Here is a 23,689-nt window from a genome sequence, read left to right as displayed (position 1 = left end):
GTATATTGCTATCATAATGGTGAGAAAAAGACAATTAACAAAGGAAGACAGACAGACCATTATAACCCTTAAAAGTGAAGGTCTTTCCTTTAGAGAAATTGCAAATTAAGCCAAGGTGTCAGTGAGTACAGTTTCCGACAAAATCAAAAGGCACTTGGAAACTGGAGGAAACTCTGACAGGAAGAGGTCTGGCAGACCCAACGCCACAACACAATCAGAAGACAAGTTTCTGAGAGTCAACAGCTTGCGTGCGAGGCGGCTCACAGGAAACCGTTTGTTCCGCAGGAATCGCCAACATATCCGATCTTCAAACAAGCTGGCCATCCACACTGGCGATGTGAACGAACCAGAGCTGGGAAACTCAGACGATGATGAACACAATGATACTCCCTCCCCTTCTCGTACCAGCGATGGTGATCACGGCAATGTTTCTCCTTTGCCCCCTTCCCCTTCCAATACATCTCTTTTGCCCCCCACTGTTGTGCTGGATGAACAGCTCCACGAGTCTGTTCCTTTGACTACTCATTCAGGCCTTGTTGTAAAATGGCCGGACAAACTGTGAATCTTTGATGTGCTTTCATTTGATGTGTGGGTGGGTTAATACATGCTTGGTGTCGGCTTAATGGTTCGGGTGGTGGGCTTGGAGATCCTATGTATCCTGTGTTCAAATCCCACTTTACTGTTGAATTAATACCAGGTGGGGTTGACTCTGCTAGTCATCCTTTTGAGGTTGGCAAAATGAGTGCCAGCTTGTTGGTGTCCTGTGTTGGAGTGGTGAAGTGGTGACCCGTCCACGATTGTGCCCAACAACCAAGGAGACTGATTAGGTAGCACCAACGATCTGTGTAGAGTCAGCTTTAGTCTCTCCTCAATGAAATGGGTTGCTATGTGTTGGTTTATTATTATTACTACTATATGTGTTCATATAAATTGTTCATTTGCTGATTGTAAGTGAAATCCAATCTTTGAATTTATTTTTATTTTTATTTATTTATTTATTTTCATTCTGAAGGAGAGGTTCCTGTGGCCTGTATGTTGGATTTTGGATCGTGGCGTTGATCTCGCGAGACCGAAAATGTTGCTGCAGTTTTGTAATTAAGCCAGCTGAGCTCTCTTGCAAGGTATTACAAATACTCCAAACAGTTATTTCAAAATTAGAAAGATTATGTTCTCATTTTTACTTTTTCTCAACTTGATAGTTTGCCTCGCAGCCTCGCAGGAACGATTGAAGCTTGCAGGAATAACGCGTAGTTCGTTGAGGTGTATACACAATTAACTTTAGCGAGGTTGGCATCAGTTAAAAAAAAATTCCAAACAAATAAAAATATAAAAACGAAGTAAAAATGACCCATCCTGTGGGAAATACGTTCTTGCATTTTCGTGGTCTATAATCAAGTTACTTTAGTCCGGAGAGGGCATCGTTTTCGGAAGAGGAACAGGAAGGAGAAAAAGAGAAAAATGTGTTCCTGATTGGCGTCTTGGCGAAAGGTTGTGGTGTGAGGACGATGTTCGTGGAAGAAGAGAAGATATTTTCGCCCGGAGTATTACGCGTCATCGTTTGCAGTTTTGAGGGTGTGCAAAGAATGCTGGAGCTTCAGCAGGATCAGCCGGCAAGGATCCTCGTCGAGATGTTCAGGGAGAAGGTGTGGAAGGGGACAAGAGTTTGGACAATAGTGGTTTAACATTCAGGGAATAGTTAATGCATGGAATCGGTGTTTGTGTGTGTGTTTTTGTTTGTGTGTGCAAGAGAAAATGAAAAAAAAACCGAGGTGTGTGTGTGTGTGCGCCTTCTATTCAGGGTGTTACAAAAAGACTGATAATTTTGGTTTTTAATAAACTAGTACGTGCCCGTACGTGCAAAAAAAAAAAAAAAAAAAAAAAAAAAAATACTTTCAAACCGTGTGCCAGAAACGACAACCACACAGGCCATTACTTCACTCTCACATGGCCGTACGTGCAAAAAAAAAAAATAAATAAATAAAAAAATAACTTTCAAACCGTGTGCCAGAAACGACAACCACACAGGCCGTTACTTCACTCTCACATGGCCGTACGTGCAAAAAATAAAAAAAAAACTTTCAAACCGTGTGCCAGAAACGACAACCACACAGGCCGTTACTTCACTCTCACATGGCCGTACGTGCAAAAAATAAAAAAAAAAACTTTCAAACCGTGTGCCAGAAACGACAACCACACAGGCCGTTACTTCACTCTCAGATGGCCGTACGTGCAAAAAAAAAAAAATAACTCAAACCGTGTGCCAGAAACGACAACCACACAGGCCGTTACTTCACTCTCACATGGCCGTACGTGCAAAACAAAAAAAATAAATAAATAAAAAAATAACTTTCAAACCGTGTGCCAGAAACGACAACCACACAGGCCGTTACTTCACTCTCACATGGCCGTACGTGCAAAAAATAAAAAAAAAACTTTCAAACCGTGTGCCAGAAACGACAACCACACAGGCCGTTACTTCACTCTCACATGGCCGTACGTGCAAAAAATAAAAAAATAACTTTCAAACCGTGTGCCAGAAACGACAACCACACAGGCCGTTACTTCACTCTCACATGGCCGTACGTGCAAAAAAAAAAAAAAAACTCAAACCGTGTGCCAGAAACGACAACCACACAGGCCGTTACTTCACTCTCACATGGCCGTACGTGCAAAAAATAAAAAAATAACTTTCAAACCGTGTGCCAGAAACGACAACCACACAGGCCGTTACTTCACTCTCACATGGCCGTACGTGCAAAAAAAAAAAAATAACTCAAACCGTGTGCCAGAAACGACAACCACACAGGCCGTTACTTCACTCTCACATGGCCGTACGTGCAAAAAGAAAAAAAAAACTTTCAAACCGTGTGCCAGAAACGACAACCACACAGGCCGTTACTTCACTCTCACATGGCCGTACGTGCAAAAAAAAAAAATAACTTTCAAACCGTGTGCCAGAAACGACAACCACACAGGCCGTTACTTCACTCTCACATGGCCGTACGTGCAAAAAAAAAAAAAACCAAAACACTTTCAAACAGCCGTTCCTTCGCTCTTGTAAACGACGACTGGATTGGGGCATTGTGTTTATCGATAAATGCGCATTAGAAATCGAGAAATTATTAGACTACAGTGTCATCACTATTCGGAAGTCCGTACGTTGTAACCCGTAATGGGGAACGCGGTTGAGGATTTCTTCCCCGACGGCCACGCCTACGCAGCAACGTGTCCTGTCATTGGTAACTAAATGGCGTCCTTTCCCCATCGGCCACGCCTACGCAGCAACGTGTCCTGTCGTTGGTTTGGTAAGGCCTAAGTCACATTTGCCACGGCGGCCGTGGGGTCTCCAAAATCTACGGCCACCAGCAATTATACGGCGGCCGCAGTATTTCCACGGTCACACAATGTAGCAGTCACATATGTTTTTATTTTTTGGGGAGCCGCACGGGGTATTTAGAAATTGTGGAGACCGAAAACGTGGGGGTGCCGTACGGTCTTTGATTTGATGTCACACGATGACCTTAGGGCGTTCCTGCGGCGGCCATAGAATTTTCAAGGCAGATGCAAGGTGACCGCAGGGGGACCGCAGGGGGACCCTAAGGCGAACGTGCGGCCAGACGGACGGTAACGAGTGGGTAATTTTTTTATTTTTTTATTTTTTACCAGTTCTTTTGTTTCGGCTTGTCGAATTGCTACGGCGAACATAGAAATGAAAAATGATAACTCCGCGCTATAATTCCACGGCGACCCCTACGGCCTGTAAAATATAGCCAAACGGCGTTGGGCCACCCTGAGGCCACCGCAAAAACTCTGCGGCCACCGCACGTTTCTGTCAATTCAGAGGGCGTACGGCCGCCGTATCCTCGCTGTAGAGCAAATGTGACTTAGGCCTAAACAAATGGCCATAACTTGGGAACCACTTGTCCAATTAATATCAAACCTTGAAAAGGCACATACTCAGTTCCCCAGCAATATACCTGGCAAGTTTCAATTCGATCGTACCAGTGGTTGTCGAGAAACAGTGGTCGCAGACACACAGAGATTGCTGGACTTATAGATACACCATCTCGTGGTTTGTACCACATCATGAGTACCACAAATTATGCAACAATACCCTTTGTTTTATATGATACAGAAACCTAAAAGAAACAAGGGATGGAAGGAATCCACCATCGCGGACTGGTATCAGAGAGTGGTACAAGAGGTTTAAGAAGACTGGAAGTTGTCAATCGATTTGACGTGCATCTAAAGAACTGGAGCGACCAACCTCTACTGTACTCAGGATTTTACATAAAACACTGAAGCTTTATGCTAATAAGGTGCAGATTCTGCAGGAACTCAAACCAAATGATGGACCAAAACGCAAGGTGTTTGCCTTGGAAATGCTCAGTCACATCGAGGGTGATGAAGATTACCTGGAAAAGGTCATGTTCGCAGGTGAAGCTTGCTTTCATGTATCGGGGAAGGTCAACCGGCACAATGTGGAGATCTGGGGCTTTGAAAACCCCCACGTGGTCATTGAACACACGGCAGTCCAAAGGTCAATGTGTGGTCTGGCTTTCTCCATGACTACTTGGCGGGTTCGTTTTTCTTTGTGGAGGATACAGTGACCTCAACAATTTGCATGAAAATGTTGGAAGCCTTCCATTCCCTTCCCCCACTTCCTACGCCTTCCCACAGATTGAAGACCTGCAACCTGATCTCATTTTTCAACAGGACGACGCTCGCCCTCATTGGGCCTTCGTCGTTCGAGCCATCCTGAACGAAACATTACCAGGTTGCTGGATTGGCTGAGATGGCCCAATCTCCTGGCCCCCACCATCAGCAGACATATCTCCCCTCATTGCTTTTTTTTTTTTTTTCAGGGTTTGTCGACGATGATGTCTATAACATCAAGGTGGCAAACCTGCAGGATCTTCGTTCTCGGATCACAGTTGCACGTGCATTTGTCGACGCAATCCTGCTAAGCCGAACATGGCAAGAAGTTGTGTTCCGCCTTGATGTCCTGCATGTGAAAAATGGAGCTCACATTGAAGTGTATTGATATTGTGCACAAAACTCTATAAGTTTCTGTGTCATATAAACCAAAGGGTATCGCATCATTTGTGGTTCTAAATATATGGGCAACCAAAGTTGTCAGGGTGTTTTTGGAACACTCTCCGTATTGCCCATGGTGTCTGTCTCCTGGTTATGGCGGCCGCTTCCTGCACTGCATTTGAAAAGCCACACGTGCAGGTGAATCTCAATGTACACTTGAAATGATGGGAGAATGCATATGAATAATGGTGGCTTAATGCAGATCTTCTTGGAGTAACACAATTTTAAATAGTTATATTTTACCCTTTTTTTATATATTTTTTATTTTTAGACAAATCCAACCTCTGCCACCTGATGTTTCACCACCATTTGGCGGTTGGTGGTATAAGTAGTTCAGAGCTTCGGCTCTGAGTGAAACCAAGAGTGCAACACAATTAACCTTTTTGAAGTCCATGAAATAATTTTAATTGATAGATTAACTTAAACTCTACCCGTCATTGGGGATCGTTATTTTTACTTGTTCCTTCTTAAATTGGAGTTTCCCACTGCCTGAAACCCTTTGGCGTTAACTCATTGGAGTATTGCTATCCCATATGGTATAGTGTACCTGCCTTACACCTATTGCTCTTGTACAGGATCTGCCAAAAGTCCTGACTTTCAAACAGCAATGGAGGAACTAAAGTATTTTGTACTGAATACACAAGATGAAAATGAAAGAACACACTTTGGAGATTGTTCACAATTTATTTTGTGAAAATCGTATCCATAAGTGACCGCCACGGGCATCCACACAAAATTGTTCCCGCTGCATAACACACTCCATCACTGATGCCAGTGTTTCCAACTGAATGTTGAGGATTTCTCGATGAATATTGTCCTTTAGTTCCGGTAAGATCCTGGGTTTTGTACGATTTTCATTAGAGCATCTTTTTTTCTTTTTCATAATCCATCACAGTGAAGTCTCGAAAATCTGCAGTTCACGGGATTGATGTTTACACAATTTCTTTGGGGAGTGCACAATGCTTTCCTGGACAGCCGCAATGTTTGCTATAGTTCTCACTGACCTCGGAAGACCTGACCTTTTTGCGTCTGTCACTGAACCAATCTGTCGGAATGCTGTCGCCCATCTCCTTAAATGGCTTTGTCTGTTGGTGCTATTCTTACACCACGTGCTCTTCAGAATTCGTGCTGTGCACACACAACACTGCAACAACCATTTCTGAAATACAACTTCACAACTGGTGCCCACTGCCGAAGTGTCCACTTACCCATGACAAATTCAACCCTTCAGATTAACCTGCAACAGAAAAACAAACGGTTATTGCATTGCCTTCAGCTCAATTTACAACGCAAATTCAGTCATGACTTTTGGTATATGACATGACCCTGTATATTGTGGTATCAAAATATCTTGGTATTATTGGCATATTCCCCAAAGAAGCAAAGCACACGTCCTGTTGTGGAACTCTGTGCTATTATCACATGTAGGTTGGTGGCTTCTTTCTACTGCCTCTCCTGTCCTGCCTTCTTTCTTATTTCCATCCTTATTTTCACCCAAGGTTGCACAGACCCTTTCAGGATTACTAGTCATAAAATTCATAAAATCCAGGATTAGTATTCATGTCCACTTCTTTGTTCCTCTCTTCTTCTGCTTGTAGAACTTCTTTCGTAAGTTCAATCTCTCATATTCTTCCCTATCAGGCTTCCAAAGCAGTTTGTGCACCATCATATTATGATGCCCTCCCATTAACCCTGGCTAACCGAACCCTCTTACTTTTAGTTTACTGTGATTTCTCCCCTCCTTTCTTCTGTTCGTTCATCCCCTTACTTATTGTGTTCAAATGTGTCCCACTGTTAATGCATTGTCACTACGCTCTACCATGAACCAGATTTTGTGTAAAAATGCATGTCACTGATGTGTGTCAGGTTGCCTGTCGTTTAGACGACAGGATATAAATGTTACAAAAACAATGCCATTTAATGAATTCATTTCCATTTGGTTTTGTCGTGTGCTTTTTCATGTTCTCATTTTGTAATTTATTTTTGCTTCCCATCCCTTTTTTGCAGTGTGAAACCAGTGGTCCGGATGACCCAAAATCTTTAAGTCGGTACCGAATTATTCATGTGTCCACAGAACGAGAGCTCAATGGTGCTTTTGGGCTGGGAGTCCAAGATGTGCAAGATAGGGGTAAGATTTACAGTCACTGGGGAATGCAATTTAAAACAACTGCAAAGGCATTGTTGCTCTTGCTTCCGCCCACCGAAGGTTGGACAGAGGTTATGTTTTCACCCCTGTCTGTTGGGTCGCCAAAATAGGTGACCCTTATTGTCAGTAATTCTGTCTGTTTGTTTGGATGTTTGTTCGTTTGTCATCAGCATAATTGATAGTAAACGTGGGCGGATTTTGACCAAACTCGGGTGGTAGGTCCATCTTATGACCGAGTGCTTTGGAAATTGTGATGGTTGCTCGGGACGCTTTGGTTCCCTAGCAACAACTGAAAAACCTTCAAAATCTGTACCGTTCATGCGAAATGAATTCCGAAAGCCATTATCCCACCTAGGGTTATGAAATTTGGCACGAATGATCTACAGGTGATGCTCTATCAAATATATTCTGGTTTTTGTGATTTATGGAATATTTTACCCGCAGCGCCCCCTACAATTAGGGTATGCGCGAAAATTGGCGAAAATTGAAGGCCTCCTAGCGACCAGGTGAGTCCATCGATACGAATGAAACTTTGCAGGTTCATGGTACTCTGAGTACTACAACTTTGCCTCAGGACATATTGACCGATTTCGCTTAGGTTAGGGGTAAAAGGTCAATTAGTGCAAAAATCGATAATATGCGAGAGCTGGAGGTGCCTTCGTGCCAAATGCTACTCCTCCTCAGGTTATGGTCGGATGGTCATGAAAATTCACACAAATTGTCTGGAATACATTGTGCACAAACGATCGAGCCGGATTTTCGATTTAGATCTTTGTTCACTCACAGCACCCCCTCAAACTTTGGGGATTTCTGATTTCAAACCGCATTTTCGTTTCTTTTTATTCAAATGGATACCGAGTAGTTATCAGTAGATGGAACTGGATGAGATTTGATATGCATAATCTTAAGGTGATTCCCTATCCGCTATATGACATCCATTTTGCTCTATATCTGATAGTTTCCATGCTTCGGCAACCCATCGCCGACTACCGGCTTGTCTGTTTGTTTGTCTGTGTGTAGGATTTATCAAAAAGTTGTTTATGGATTCGGATGAAATTTGGCGGAGAGGTTGGATGTGTGACACGGAAGAATTGATTAGATTTTGGTGAAGATCCGAATCCGGATACGGATCAGAATTTCAAAAAGTGATTCTTCACCATTGAGAGATCGGGCTAAAAACGATAAATAGCACGATCTCAAAAAGTTGTTGACAGATTCGGACAAAACTTGGTGGACAGGTTGGATGTGTGACCAGGAAGAATTTATTCAATTTTGGTGAAGCTCTGAATTCGGATCCAATAATTTTTTTTGAGCGATAGGGTTAAAACAGATACATATCATGGTATCTCAAAAACTTATGTACAGATTCGGACGAAATGTAGTGGATGAGCTGGTTGGGTGATAAGAACAAGCTGCTTAGATTTTGGTTCAGGTCCGAATCCAGTTCGGGGCGATCAGTGATGTACAAAATGTAAACTACTCAGCCTGGTGGAGGTATGCGCTCTACCCAGTGCCCTCCTCGTTTTATATGTTCTCTATTTGAACAATGTCTCATTTTACAGAGAGCTTGGACTTTATAGATGATCGAGTGATCACATATTCTTGAGTGATTCTTCACATTCATTTCTTGTCAAAAGCTCTTGCCTCTGCTTGTGATGAGGACTGTTCAAGTGAATGTAGTTGAATTTTTTAATGAATCATTGCTTATTGTATTTGGAATGAGAATTGATGAATTTCTCATTACAAGGACAATATGTATTATTACACCTCCATTGTTGGGAGACCTTTTTTGATGCATGCTCCCATACCTAATCTAACCTAACCTTGTCAAACTTCTTTTGATAAACCCTTAGCAGCATGCAGCACCAATTACACAGTGCCTTCAGAAAGTATTCACACTCCTTCACTTTTGTCACATTTTGTTGTGTGATTGATTAATTTTTTTGTTTTTTTTTGTTGCCTGAATTTTAAATGGCTTACATTAAAAAAAAAAATCACCAATCTACACAAAATATTCCAAAATGACAAAGTGAAAACATGTTTTAAGAAATTTTTACAAATTAATTAACAAGAAAAAGAGCAATGAGACATTGCAGACCTTTGCCAGGACTTATTTAGTGTGGTGTATTTTGCATGGTGTTTGTGGAGTGGTGTGTTCTGTAATTAGCAAGAGACATAATTAGAATTGTAACTTTATAAATGCTGGCAGTGATGACCGGTTACCAAGATGTCCCGCTATGATGTAACCCCGCTTTGAACGGACACCTGACCCAGGCCTGTTTGATTAACTGGTTCCAGAGAAAACATTTAATGTTTTTCTTCAATCCAATATGGATGCTAAGCCATGTGACCTATGACGTCATATCTGTTAACCTTTTGTTCCTTATGGATAGGTGGTCATATATGGGCTGTTTTACAGTCATGGTCATTTCTGGTATTTTGTACCCTTGCATGCTAAATAGCTAAATGAGAGGCTGTAGTATCTGTCATTCGGGCCAGTAGTTGGTACTTGTGATGGCACAACTTGGACCACTTTTTATTTGACAAAAAAATGCCCATTTTTGGCATAATGGCATAAAAATTGGCATTTTTTTTGACAAATAGCTGTCTCATTTTCTCCAGGTACACTGCATTCACAGTGTATTGTTACAGCTGTGGAAATTCGCAAACCACCATTCAGGACCCATAGGTGAGATATCTTCTAAGTACATGTGTAGTTAGCCCAAACCTGTTGTCTAGAGGGAATTTATGTGATTCATCCGGGCTGCGACGCTTTGAGTCGGTCATTTTTCTGTTCTATCGTTATTTTGAACCAACCACGTCTCAACCACCATCGCACAACAACCTCCTTAACCACCACACCAGCCATCATCATCAACTACAACCACGCTCCAACCCTCAGACAACAACAACGCCAACAACCACGCCACCACCACAATCTACGCTCCCACCTCATCGCATCACCGCCATTCCCAAACGGCACCATAACCAGCAAACCACCACCGAAAACCCGCCACCACCTTCACCTCCCTCCTTCTACGACCAACAACCGCACCACCTGTGAACACTGAACGTCGGGCTGTCTCGGGCCCGTTCGGCGCCGAGCGCACCGAGCCGCGAGCGCAAATAGCGGCCTTTCCGAGGGAAAATTCGGATCAAAAACGCTACACGCCCACTTTTCCTCCGTCCAATTAGCGAGTACGGGGCGTCTTGGCCCCGCCTCCAGGCGCGTGTGTGAAGTCGATATATGCAAAGTCTCGGATCAGGGGAGGTTCACGCCCCCGTTTCCTCCGACCAATTGGCGAACGTGGCTCCGCCCCCGAGGTCATGCTGCTCCGAATATTTGCATATACGCTTCTCCTGTGCGCCTATAAAAAGGCGAGCGCAAGGCAAATTAAGGAGAGTGGCAAAGTCGAGTCGGTCGGGTGAGAAGAGTTGCAGGAAGAGTTGAGTTCTGGAGTTGCCTGTAGAGGGTCGTCGAGAAGTGGCTGTTGGGGATGCGTTGTGTTGCGTTGGTGAAGTTGAGGCGAGTGCGCGCGGTGGAACTGCAGGCAAGGGAGCTCGGGTCCGAGGCAAGAAGGACGGTGGTCGGCGAAGAGGTTGCGGTGTGGGATCGCTCGTCTCGTCGCGGGACCCAAGCCAGCCAGCCACTCCCCTTCCCCAGGGCATCAACAATCTCCCTTTCCCCCGCGCTGAGATAGTGCAAAAGGGGGCCCCGTTCCCACCCCCCCCCCACATGTTGTGCCAACAAACCCCCCCAAGGAGCACGGAGTCGGGGCACAGCCGTGCGGCCACATTTTGCGGCTCGCCCGCCAACGTGTCACGAGGACGCGGGTAGGACCCCCCACCCCCCCCCCCCGGTCTCGCGGACCTGGCCGCTCCTCCATGTCACGCGCACATTTGGCCTACACGCCTGTCTGCCCCCTTGTCTCTGAGGGTGGCTTCTTTCCTTTGCTTTGGTGTAAATGTGTGTTGGCGCCGTCTGTAAAGTAAAGCTGTATAAGTGTTGCCGTGTGTGTGCGTAGTCGGTATTAACTCTGCGTCGTTGTTGCTTTTGTTTTGTTTGCAATATGTGCATTTTGACTGGATATATATATATATATATATATATATATATATATATATATATATGTGTGCCAGGAAATAAATGTGCATTGTGTGAACTGTTTTCCCGTTTCGCTTCGTCTTTTCTTCATTGACCCTCCATCCTGCTTCACGTATAGGGTTCGTAGTGGGTGCAAAACGCCCGGTAAATAATCTGAACCGTCGAGGTCGACGATAACACCGCTCGGTTATCCCGATAGTACGGAACGGGCCGTCCAAGCGGCTCGTGTCTGGAGTCGACCTGCGGCGAGGTACGATCGCCCGGTTTACCATCCGTGTGGGTACTTAGGTAGGTCGAGTTTGGCGAACAACCCTATCCTACGTGGGTGGCCGATTGGCACGATTGTGGTGAGGTCGAAAGGCCCACCCGTGACTGGCTCTGGGCGATAGTTCCCGGAGGGTCACGACTGAATTGTCCGCCCGGTGGGCGACGTGCCACGATCTGAGTTACGTGGCCGTCCGCACGCCGGCGGGCGTGAATTCGCAACAGTATAAACAAATACAAGCAGAAATTGGGACTTTTATTTGTTGTTGCATCAATTTAATACCTCTTCTGTACTTTGTCCACAACATACTATTCATTTCAGACTATGAATATTTATTTCACCCTCAACAAATATGTCCCACCGTTCGTCCGTCAAAAAATGTCCTCTCCGGAAATGCATATTGCAGAAGAATTTTTCTTGCATAAATAAAGGGTCTTTTTAAAAGTTTATTGTGTGCTTTACCAAGTGTGTATATACCTGCACTGATATTATGCTACAAAGTTTGAGTGTAGCCAATAACCTTCTATTTGCATGGCCTGCACTGATTGCCTTACATGTGTCCGTCAAAAATGTGTCCTCTCCGGAAACACCTAAACTGCCACGAGTTATAAGGAAACTACTTGCAGGCTATAAATAAACTATATTCATTCAGATGCTCCAAAAATTTGGATTTAAGTATTGTAATTAACAATGTTGGATTTGGAGAAATAAAAATATTGAGTTTGAATTTTTAGTGGTTGTGAGACAAACTTTGTACCCTCATTGTGAAACAGCCCATATCTGTTAAGTTTTTCCTCGATCTGTTCAGCCACTTCAGAGAAGATTTTTGAAGGGTTTTTTTTTTTCAAAACTATATGGCTTCAGAATCACGTGACTGACGTCATCAATTTTTTTTCTGTGGACCATTTTATCCCTAGATGACCCTCGTATTTTCATACTGATCAGATGTAGCATTCTACATATGCAATTATGATGTCATAAAAAACACTTATTCCCCATGAGGAGTACTTGCCACGTGCCAAGTTTCATTTTTTTCCTTGGTGCAGTTTCAGAGATACAGTGGTCCAAAGTTTTTCCATTTTTCCAACATGGTTGCCACACCACATGACCTATGAGATCACAATTATCATTAAAACATTCTCCATGAGTAGTCGCTCCTCTGGTGAAAATTTATGCTCGATCAGACATGCAGTTGCGGAGAAAAACACTTAAGTTAATGTAAACAAACAAATAAGAAGATGATGTCGTGCAGAGCACGTTACTTGCAAAATCTATAAAACAAATTTGACCTCAAAAATAATTGGTGGTTGAATTCCTTGACTAAATATGCAACTGCTCTTCAAATTTCAAGTCTATCAGATGAAAATTGAGAATTCTCGAAACACCACCTTAGTTGTTTACCTTGTGCCTATGTTGCCCTTTTGGTCCATGTTGATCTCAAAAATAATTGGCTTGTTGGATTATTTGACATGAAATATAACTTCTCTTCAGATTTCAAATCAATCGGATGAAAATTGAGGGTTTTAGAAATATCACCCAAGTTGTTGACCTTTTGACCTCAAAAACAACAGGCTTGTTCCTTATGACAAACTCTACCATGTGGTGAAGTTTCCTGAAGATCGGTTTAAAATTGTGACCTGCAGGCGACAGACAGACCGAATACAAAATCGACTGACCAAAATCTTCGATTTTTTTCGAGTAACAAATGAAGTCAAATGGAACACGCTCTCCTTCGGCGAGGGCAAAAATGAAAAGCTGAAATGTCTTGCGTCAATAAGTATTCAAACCCTGAGTCAATACTTTGTAGAAGTGTCTTTGGCAGCGATTCCTGCTTTGAGTCTTCTTGGGTACGTCTGTGTCAGCTTTGCACATCTAGATTGTGGGTATTTTCTTCCTTGCAGATTTACTCAAGCTCTGTCAAGTTGGATGGGGAGTGTCGGTGAACAGCAATCTTCAGGTCTTTCCACAGATTCGCAATGGGATTCAAGTCTGGGCTTTGGCTGGGCCACTCAAGGACTTTAATGTTCTTGGTCTGAAGCCATTCCAGTGTTGCTTTGGCTGTATGCTTGGGGTCATTGTCGTGTTGGAACGTAAATCTTTGCCGCAGTGTAAGGTCTTTTGCTCTTGGAAGCAGGTTCTCCTGAAGTATTTTCCTGTATTTGGCTCCATTTATTGTTCCCTCGATCCGTAAAAGTCTCCCAGTCCCTGCTGCTGAAAAGCATCCCCATGGATGATGCTGCCAGCACCATGCTTCACGGTAGTGATGGTGTTAGATGGGTGATGAGCTGTGCTCGGTTTCTGCCAGACGTAGTGCTTTTCATTCAGGCCAAAGAGTTCAATTCTCATCTCATCACACCACAGAATCTTTTGCCTCGTGCTCTGAGTCTTTCACATGCCTTTTTGCAAACACCAGCCGTGCTGTCATGTGCCTTTTCCTCAGGAGTGGCTTACGTCTGGCCACTCTCCCATAAAGCCAAGATTTGTGAAGTGCTGCAGAGATTGTTGTCCTTCTGGCAGGTTCTCCCATCTCAGCCCAGGAGCTCTGTAGTTCTGTCAGTGGTCATTGGGTTCTTGGTCACTTTCCTGACCAAGGTCATCCTTGTCTAGTTGCTCAGTTTGGTTGGATGGCCAGCTCTCGGAATGGTCTGGCTCGTTCCATATTTTTTCCATGTCCGAATGATGGAGCTCACTGTGCTCTTGGGACCTTTCAACACTAGAAATTGCTTTATACCCTTCCCCAGATCTATGCCTCCTCACCATTCTATCTTGGATTTCTACGGACAGTTGACTTGGACTTCATGGTTGAGTGTCTGCTCTGACATGCACTGTCAGCTGTGGGACCTTCTCCAGAAAGGTGTGTTTCTTTCTAAATCATATCCAATCAATTGAATTGGCCACAGGTGGACTCCAATACAGTTGTGTAGATATCTCAAGGATGAGCAAAGGAAATCGGATGCACCTGAGCTCAATTTGGAGTGTCCTGGCAAAGGGGTTGAACACTTATTGATGCAAGACATTTCAGCTTTAAATTTTTTAATTACTTTGTAAAAAATTCCAAAAGCATGTTTTCATTCTGTCATTATGTGGTGTTTTGTGTCGATTGGTGACAACGTACTGTAATTAAACCATTTTAAATTCAGGCTGTAACACAACAAAATGTGACAAAAATCAAGGGGTGTGAATACTTTCTGAAGGCACTGTAGTTTCAAAATGAAGAGATCACAATGGTGACATGTTAGTTGCAGTGGTGATGTTTCCCTCCTTTTTATATATTTTTATTAAAATAGATTCTTATGCATTGTTTTATTTAAGAAGTGAATGTGTTCCGATTCTCGTATTAAAACATCTCTTGGAATCTCCAAACGATCAATAAAGGCCCTGAAACAGAAAGAGAAGGTCAGTGCTGGTGTTAGATTGGTGTTTCAGATGGGTGTTAGATGCTGGCCATATTTAGTGAAGTTGACAGAGTTGGGAACCTAGCATTTCTTCCCAAGCACCTAGATTGTGACATTCGAGGCTGTCTTCTGGCCTGGCTTGCTGACTTCCTCCATGTGAGCAACCAGTGTGAAGCACTTAATTGCTCCTTCTTACAAGCCTTTTCCATGAAGGTAGAGTTACTTGGTTTCCATTAATTACCTGTTTCCACAGAAAATTATCATTAATACTTTGTAGATGGCGTCTTATGTAAAAACAATTTCCCATCCTATTGGAGTGACAGCAGCTGTATCCGTCTCAGGGGGCTTGGAAGGAGGCTACATGGAACATGACTTGATCCACACAATTCCCGTATCATCACAGTTTCTGTCTGGATCGATTCTCAAGCAAACCCACCGCGTGACATCTGTGACCAACCTCTTTAAAAAGTTAAGTCACTTGACCTGTAATTCTTCAGGCAATTTTTGACCTCACTATAGGCCATGACCTCTCCTGTGCAGACGAAGTTAGCCACCAAAAGCAGGCACAGATAGGACCTCAAATTTTTATGCCTCCGGTGGTATTATATTTTCTGGTTGTACGTACATCTATGTAAATTTTCTCTGTTTTCGCTGTAACCGCTTATCCGAATGACACAACATTTTCAGTGGAGGTGCGACTAATGATGTACAATTTTTAAAATGATAATTATGACTTCATCGGTCACGTATTGTGGCAGCCATTTTGGAAAAAAGGAAACACTTTGGACCTCTGTAATTCCGAAACCGCTCCATGGAAAAAATTGAAACTTGACACATGTGAAGTACTCCCCATGCAAAACAAGTGTGATTTTTTTTTTTTTGATGTCATACATGACTTAATTATGATGTCATAATTGCATTTGTCAAAGGATTTATCCAATCGGTATGAAAACTTTTGAGGGTAATCGAGGGCTAAATTATATTTGGCAAAAAAAAAAAATTGATGATGTCATCGGTCACGTGGTTTGGCAGCCATATTGTTTTTAACATAAAACCTTCAAAAATCTTCTTCTCTGTAGCGGCTGAACAGATCAAGATGAAAATTTACAGGTACGATCGCATTTCCATGAGGAACAAAAAGTTCTCCACCTCTGATGTCATAGGTCACATGGTTTGGCAGCTATGATTTTTTGAACAATAAACATTTTATAATCTTCTTCTCCAGAACGGCTACACAGATCGAGGGTAAACTTCACTTTCATGTTCTCCAAGCCTTGGAGATACCAGGGTGTTGACGAATAATTAATAGGTCACATGGTCTTGCAGCCATATTGGTTTGAACGAAATTCTTTAAAAAAATCTTTCTTGAACCGCTTTGTCAATCTATGTGAAACGTCACAGTTATGATCTCATAGGCATGTGGAATACATGTTTTAAATATCAAACTGATCGGACTTATGGTCTGTTAGCCAGAATTATTTAATATTTTAAACTGGGTTCAGGGATTTAAATCAAACCTGGTAAAAGTATGGATAATGATTTAATAATGTGGGCAGAGACATATCTGGCGATTTTTGCGACGTTGAAGATTGCCATTCTAGTTTGTTCTGCAGAACCTTTAAAATAATTTGTTTGAAGTAGGTCAGGGAAGGGAGCATGTACCGGAGCAGCATGCCACTGCTCCACTTTCCGCTGGTACTCCAGGGGCCTCTCTCTGGCATTCCCCCAGGCAGATGCCTGGTCCATCCCCATCTCCTTGAGGTGCTGAACAACCTGCTGCAACCACGAAGCACGGGTCGGCCCATTGGCCTCCTCCACTCACGAGGCTCCCTCACGAAGGGAATCTGGTGAATAGGATCAGCGTCAGGAAAATATGCCACATGTCCAAACAGCCGCAGCTGATGCTCACGGACTATGCAGATAACAAATCTCATTTGAGTCTCTCTCAGCATCCGCTCATTGGACACAAAGTCCGACCAGTGACAGCCAAGGATTCTCCAAAGAGACCTGTTACCAAAGGAATTAAGTCGCCTTCTTAGATCCCTGAGCAGAGTCCACGTCTCACATCCGGAGAGCAAGACTGGAAGCACTAAGGACCTGAAGACTCGGACTTTCGTCCTCCCGCACAGGCTCCAGTAGCGCCACACCCCATGATCCAGTGAATCCATGACTCCCCAGCCCCGACCCAGATGTTCATTGACCTCTGGCTCACAGCCAGCAGAGACATGAATATCACTGCCAAGGTAGGTGAATCTCTCCCTGACCTCATCATCCTTGCCACAAATCGGAACAGACAAGGCAGCAGCATACAAGATGTCATTGAAAGCCTGGATCTTAGTTTTGACCCAGGAAACCTGTAATCCCAGCGGCTCTGACTCCTCATTCAGCACCTCGATGGCCCCCAAAAGGATAGAGTCGCCGTAAAGATGACTGCATCATCTGTGGAATCAAGGTCAGAGATCTTCACATTCCCAAATGATGCACCGCAGCTTGATCTCTCCGACATCCTCTCCAGAATCTAGTCCATACCAGCACTGAAAAGTATGTGGGCCAGTGCACACCCCTGATCAACTCCAGTCACAACTGGAAATAAGTCAGAGACGGTATCACCACATCTCGGAACGCTCTCAGTTCCAGAGTATAGTTCAGACATCAGACTGATCAGTTTTGGTGGCACCCCACGAAGACCAAGAATCCTCCTGAGGGCATCCCGATTCACTGAATCGAACGCTTTACAGAGGTCAACATAGGCATCAAGCAGCAATTCTCTGAAATTCAACCTGCTGAAATTCTCGTCTGCATTCGGTGCGGACCCGAAGAGCAAAGATACGTTCCATCGTTGACCTCTTTGGTGTGAACCCTGACTGCTCTGGATGCTGGTGCTCAGGCAGGTGGTGGCAAATCCTATGAATAATTATACAAGACCTTACCTGGCACTGAGCAGCATCACCCCTCGATAGTTGCGGTCCTGGCGATCACCATTCCCTTTCCAGAGTGACAACAAGGCCCCTCTTGCAGTCAGTTGGGATAATGCCTATGTTCCAGGCAGAGCACAGAAATGCATGCAACGACACAAGTACAGAATTTCCACCAGACTTAAGTTCAGCATGGATGCCACAGATCCCAGGAGCTTAACCCCATTTCAACCGGTTCACCGCAGCCTATTTTTCCACATACGAAGTTGAATCACAGTTGATTGGAGGGTCAGCATTGGGGATCGTAACACCCCTGTCATCCAACTCGACAGCTGGTGGATCAGCCTGGTACAGTCGCTCAAAGTAACCAGCCCAGCAGGCCTTCACTTCGGTGTCGAGCCCACCAAGCTCCGCTCTTACTGCAGTTCACCGAGGGACGGGTTTGGAGGAATGCAATGTATGAATTCCCCTGGAAGCAGGACGAGAATTACTTGACCACAGGTGATGCTCTAGCCCCTCACAGATCCCTTGCATATAGGTCGCCTTGTCCACTCTTGGCACATGTGCAGTCTTATGCCTCAGTTCCCTAAACAGCTCAGCTCTGCCATTCTGCCTGGCCCTGCGACTCTGGTCAATAGTATCCAGTGTCCTGTGTGAGACAAAATTCTTCTTCGCCCGGCAGTGAGTTCCGAGACAATAACACGAAGGTAACATCAAGGATGGTCTTGAAGGCACTCCACAACTCTTCAGGATTTCCGAAAGCATGCAGACCCCCAAATCCCCACTCGGCCTGTTTGTAAACTCCTCAGCTACCCTCTCATCCTTTAGCTTGCCAACATCTAGCCGAGGCAGGGATGGCACCATTCTCCTCGATTTTAGCTGCAACTTCAGAGTTGCTACAACAAGCCTGTGGTAGGTATTGAGGAACGGAGCACTCCAGTAGACCCTGCAGTTCTGGATCATTCTCCAGTGACCATCAACGAGCACATGGTCAGTCGCCTTTGCCACACCACTAGTGTTGGAATACCAAGTCCAGCGATGAGCCTGTGGTCGCTGAAACCATGAACCAGCCACCCTAAGTCCATGACTTCTTTGAGTTCCGGTTCCAGTTCTTGAGCGGTGGCGATTCTGCTTCAATATCTCTTCCGACTTATAAAACGGTCTCTTGAAATACTACAACTTCCTCTTTCAGACGTATGGTTCTCGTTATTGTATCATAATTCACTGCTCATTTTCTTCTTCAAAAGGCTGTTTTCAATTTGACCTTTCCTTCATCCCATATCTAAAAAATCCCACTGTTACAACATTTCTTTTCACCATTCTCTTGATTCGCCTTTATTGCATCCCTCACAAAATGTCTTTAATCGCATCTCTGACTTTATCATTTTAAAACTCCCAGTTTGCAATGTATGTTCATGTTCCATTAATCAAACTTTTTTTTTCCAACTTCAGTGCTAATTCACCCCACCTCCTTAAATCTACCTCCTCCTAACCCCTCACCTGTTATCCCCTCTCCGGAACCCTCCCATCTTGCCGCTCATCCTTCCTCCTCTCTTGGCACCTCTTCACTGTCTTCTGCTTCAGTATCAGCTCCTCCTCTGTTGTCCCAAAGTGTGTGGTATTCTAACTGAATAGATATCTCACTCTCAATCAGTACACTCATCACCACAAACATGTTCTTTCCTTTCTCTCAGCCCACCTCCCACTCTTCCCAACTCCTCAAATCTTGAACCTTCCCCTGTCCACTCCCTTCTTCAACTTACCTCGACCAAGTCTCATGCTTACTTTCTCCCGTCGCCCTCCTGCACCTTGGCGGTGTCTAGTATCATCGTCTCCCTCCCTCTCAAAGCTTCCCTCTCAACCCTCCTTCGCAAAGCAAACTTCTCACTCTTTCCCCCTCGAAGCTACTCTCACCTTTCTCAAAAACTCCCCCCTCACCCTTCTCCCTCAACTTTCCCCTCTCACCTTTCTTCCTCCAATCTTCCCCCTCACTCCCCCTTCTCAAATTTGCCCCACTCACATCCACAAAGGTGCCTCCTTCCACCACCCTCTCTCTTCCACCTCATCACTCCTCCTACAATCTTCAACTGCCCTCTGCCCACTCTATTATTACTCTCCACTCAACCTGAACCCATCACCACCAAGCCTTTTCTCCTCATCCAGCCCTTTCCCTGAGCTCTTCTGCAACCCCCCACACTCTTGCAATAACTCTCCTTACCACCCACCCCCTCCTCCCTTGTCCTACCCTCCCCCTCCTCCCCCTCCCTTGCAACCAAAACCTCCTCCCCTCCCTCTTCTTTAACAGTGTGGACCTCAAACATCTGGGGCCTTTGCTAAAACCTGACATCTTTCCACACAGGTTGTCACTAACAAACCACATATAATCTGCTTTACAGTAACTTTCCTCCTTCAAGTCATCTCTGACTCCCTTGTATCTCTCCCTGGTTACTCCCTCCTCTGGTATGACAGACCTGAGCCTCATCCTAGTGGAAGAGTTGCTCTCTTCATCAAAGACTATTCCTTAATCACCATGCATTGCCATCTCTCCCCTACACTCCATGGAATACCTCTGGCTATGGCTTCCCGTCAACTCCCATCTCGCGTTTATATGTGTTGTACCATCCACCGAACAGTGATTACATTTACATCTCGCTCTTCGAAAACATGGACCAACTTTTATGCTCTCATCCCAACTCTCTCTTCCTCATATGTGGTGACTTGAACTGTCATGCCAGTTGGCCTGGTTTTGGTACCTCTCTCTACTGCCATGACACTTCAGCAAAAGACTTCTGCGACTCATTGGGACTGACACAATCTGTCAACTTCCCGATCTGGATCTCAACCAATGGTACTCCATCTCTTCTGGATCTGATTTTGACCAATTTCCCTGAAAATATCTGCTGTTCTTCCTCCACTCCAATCGGTTCATCTGACCACATGCTTATCAAAGTGGACATCTCTCTGCCTGTTTGTAGAGAACCTACTCAGCGCCGTCAAGTCTGGCATTTCACCGAGGCCAAATGGCAGGGACTTCAAGCAGCCATCATACTTCTGGACTGGTCTCCCATCTCTACTTCCTCCTACATCCCATCTCTACATCTCCTGAGATCAACTTGTCCTGGGATTTTTTTTACAGAAATTTGCACTCTCATGCACAGATTTATGCCATCTAGTCTTCAGTTGTCCTACCCTTCCTCCCGCCCATGGTACACTGAAGCTTGCGACAAGGCAGTTGTGCTGAAGCAACTTGTCTTTGCCTCATGGAAAGCAAACCCAACTGAGGGCAATCTCAGTTCCTTCCATAAAGCTCATACAAAGTGTGTATCTACCCTCAGGAGAGCCAGAAAACAACATCTTTCTAATCTCAAATCTGAACTCTCAAACTTGTCTCCCTCTTCCAAATCCTGGTGGCGTTGGGTTAACTCTGCCACCTAAGGTGAAAGAGGTTATGTTTTCACCCCTTTCTGTCTGTTTGTCTGTCTGTCTGTCTGTCTGGATTTCGTAAGTATATTGATGACTTCCATCATCATCTGTTTGTCTGTTTGTTTGTTTGTTTGTTTGTTTGTTTGTGTGTGTGTGTTTGTTTGTCGGCATGATAACTCGAGAACGGAAGAAGTTACCAATGTCTAATTACACCACGTGATTCAGGAGGATGATGGCTAGCGCTCGTTAGATTTTGGTCAAAATCGGTCAAAGGTCAAGGTCACAGTGAGGTCAAACATTCGATTTTTAATGGTTTGGTACAGAATCGTCGTAGAAACTTCTGGTTTGCTTCGCTACCTTCTCCAGAGACAGCTTTTATTAGACAAGGTCAGAGGTCAAGTTGACGATTTCATAAGTACCAGTCTATGACTGCTTGTTTGTCTGTTTGTTTGTCTGTGTAAAGGATATCTCAAGAAGTTGTGGACGGATTCGGATGAAACTTGGTGGACAGGTTGGCCATGTGACAAGAAAGAATTGATTAAATTTTGGTGATTATCCGGATCCGGATCCGGATCTGATAATTTTGCTGATCTGATAAAAGCCAGTTGCCGACCGGGTATCCTCCATCGTGCTAAGTCCTTCCTTGGCACACCTGAGCTCCTGACCACATGCAAAGCTTTCATCCTCAGCCTGATGGAGTACTGCTCTCCTCTCTGGGCTGGTGCTCCCGCCTCTCACTTTTCTCGGCTTCACGCTGTGGAAACCAAGGCATTTAGGATCATTGGTACCTCCCGTGATGAGGCTGAGTCTTTGGCTCTCTCACGCTCTCACCGTAGGTAGGTCGGTAGTCCTTCTATTTTTCTGCTGTCTCCTCTCTGGCCTCGTCCCCCTGCTCTGTCTGAGATACAGTGCATTGCCAAAAGTATGTGGACACCCATTTATAATTAGTGGATTCGGCTATTTCAGCCACACCCATTTCTGACAGGTGTATAAAATCAAGCACACAGCCATGCAATCTCCATAGACAAACATTGGCAGTAGAATGGGCTGTACTGAAGATCTCAGTGACTTTCAACGTGACACCGTCATAGGATGCCACCTTTCCAACAAGTCAGTTTGTCAAATTTCTGCCCTGGTGGAGCGGCCACGGTAAATTGAAAGTGCTGTTATTGTGAGGTGGAAATGTCTAAGAGCAACAACAGCTCAGCCATGAAGTGGTAGTCCCCACAAGCTCACAGAACGGGACCGCTGAGTGCTGAAGCGTGTGGCATGGAAAAATCGTCTGTCGTCGGTTGCAACATTCACGACTGAGTTCCAAACTGACTCTGTAAGCAACCTCACCACAAATACTGTCTGGTGAGAGTTTCATGAAATGGATTTCCACGGCTGAGCAGCCACACACAAGCCTCAGATCACCATTCGCAATGCCAAGCATCGGCTATAGTGGCGTAAAGCTCACCGCCATTGGACTCTGGAGCAGTGGAAATGCGTTCTCTGGAGTGATGAATCACGCTTCACCATCCGACAGTCTGTCGGACGAATCTGGGTTTGGCGGATACCAGGTGAACGCTACCCGCCCGGAAGCATAGCACCAACTGTAAAGTATTGTGGAGGAGGAATAATGGTCTGGGGCTGTTTTTCATGGTTTGGGCTAGGCCCCTTAGTTTCAGTGAAGGGAAATTTTAACGCTACAGCATACAATAACATTCTCGACGATTCTATGCTTCCAACTTTGTGGCAACAGTTTGGGGAAGGCCCTTTCCTGTTTCAGCATGACAATGCCCCCGTGCACAAAGCGAGGTCTGTACAGAAATGGTTTGTCGAGATCGGTGTGGAAGAAATTGACTGGCCTGCACAGCGCCCTGACCTCAAACCCATCGAACACCTTTGAGATGAATTGGAACGCTAACTGCGAGCCAGCCCTAATCACCCAGCATCAGTGCCTGATCTCACAAATGCTCTTATGGCTGAATGGAAGCAAATCCCCACAGCAATGTTCTGACATTTCGTGGATAGCCTTCCCAGTAGAGTGGAGGCTGTTATAGCAGCAAAGGTGGGGGGGACCAACTTCAGATTAATACCTATTATTTTGGAATGAGGTATTGGATGGGCAGGTGTCCACATACTTTTGACCATGTGGTGTCCCCCCCCCCACCAATATTTCCGCAGGGTGCTCAAGTTCCGCCAACAACCTCCTAGTAAAACTATGAAGATCTAGAATCACTGCTCACCTTCACTCTTTCATTCCTCTTTTTTTACCGCCTTTGGAACAAACTCCCACACTCTTCAGTCCCACTCTTCCCTCCAGGTCTTCAAAACAGCTGTTCACCACCATCTGTTGTC

The 23,689-nt window shown here is 44.7% G+C and overlaps 1 protein-coding gene across 2 annotated transcripts in view; it reads left to right on the top strand.

The window, feature by feature from the left end:
- The first annotated feature begins 1,427 nt into the window (after positions 1 to 1,427).
- Positions 1,428 to 23,689, top strand: part of UBAC1 (UBA domain containing 1) — a 59,666-nt gene continuing 37,404 nt past the window's right edge. For both annotated transcript variants that reach the window (XM_085897051.1, XM_085897061.1), the window contains exons 1-2: positions 1,428 to 1,643; positions 7,105 to 7,225. In XM_085897051.1, the coding sequence (XP_085753177.1) occupies positions 1,506 to 1,643; positions 7,105 to 7,225 (259 nt within the window). In that variant the 5' untranslated portion in view covers positions 1,428 to 1,505. The remainder of the gene's footprint in view (positions 1,644 to 7,104; positions 7,226 to 23,689) is intronic.

This window comes from Eptatretus burgeri, chromosome 1, assembly GCF_056783735.1.
Source record: "Eptatretus burgeri isolate ZD-2024b chromosome 1, Ebu_testis_v1, whole genome shotgun sequence".
NCBI classification, from domain to species: Eukaryota; Metazoa; Chordata; class Myxini; order Myxiniformes; family Myxinidae; genus Eptatretus; species Eptatretus burgeri.
Note: the sequence above shows the minus strand (reverse complement) of the source record. Positions and strands in the feature narration are given on the sequence as shown.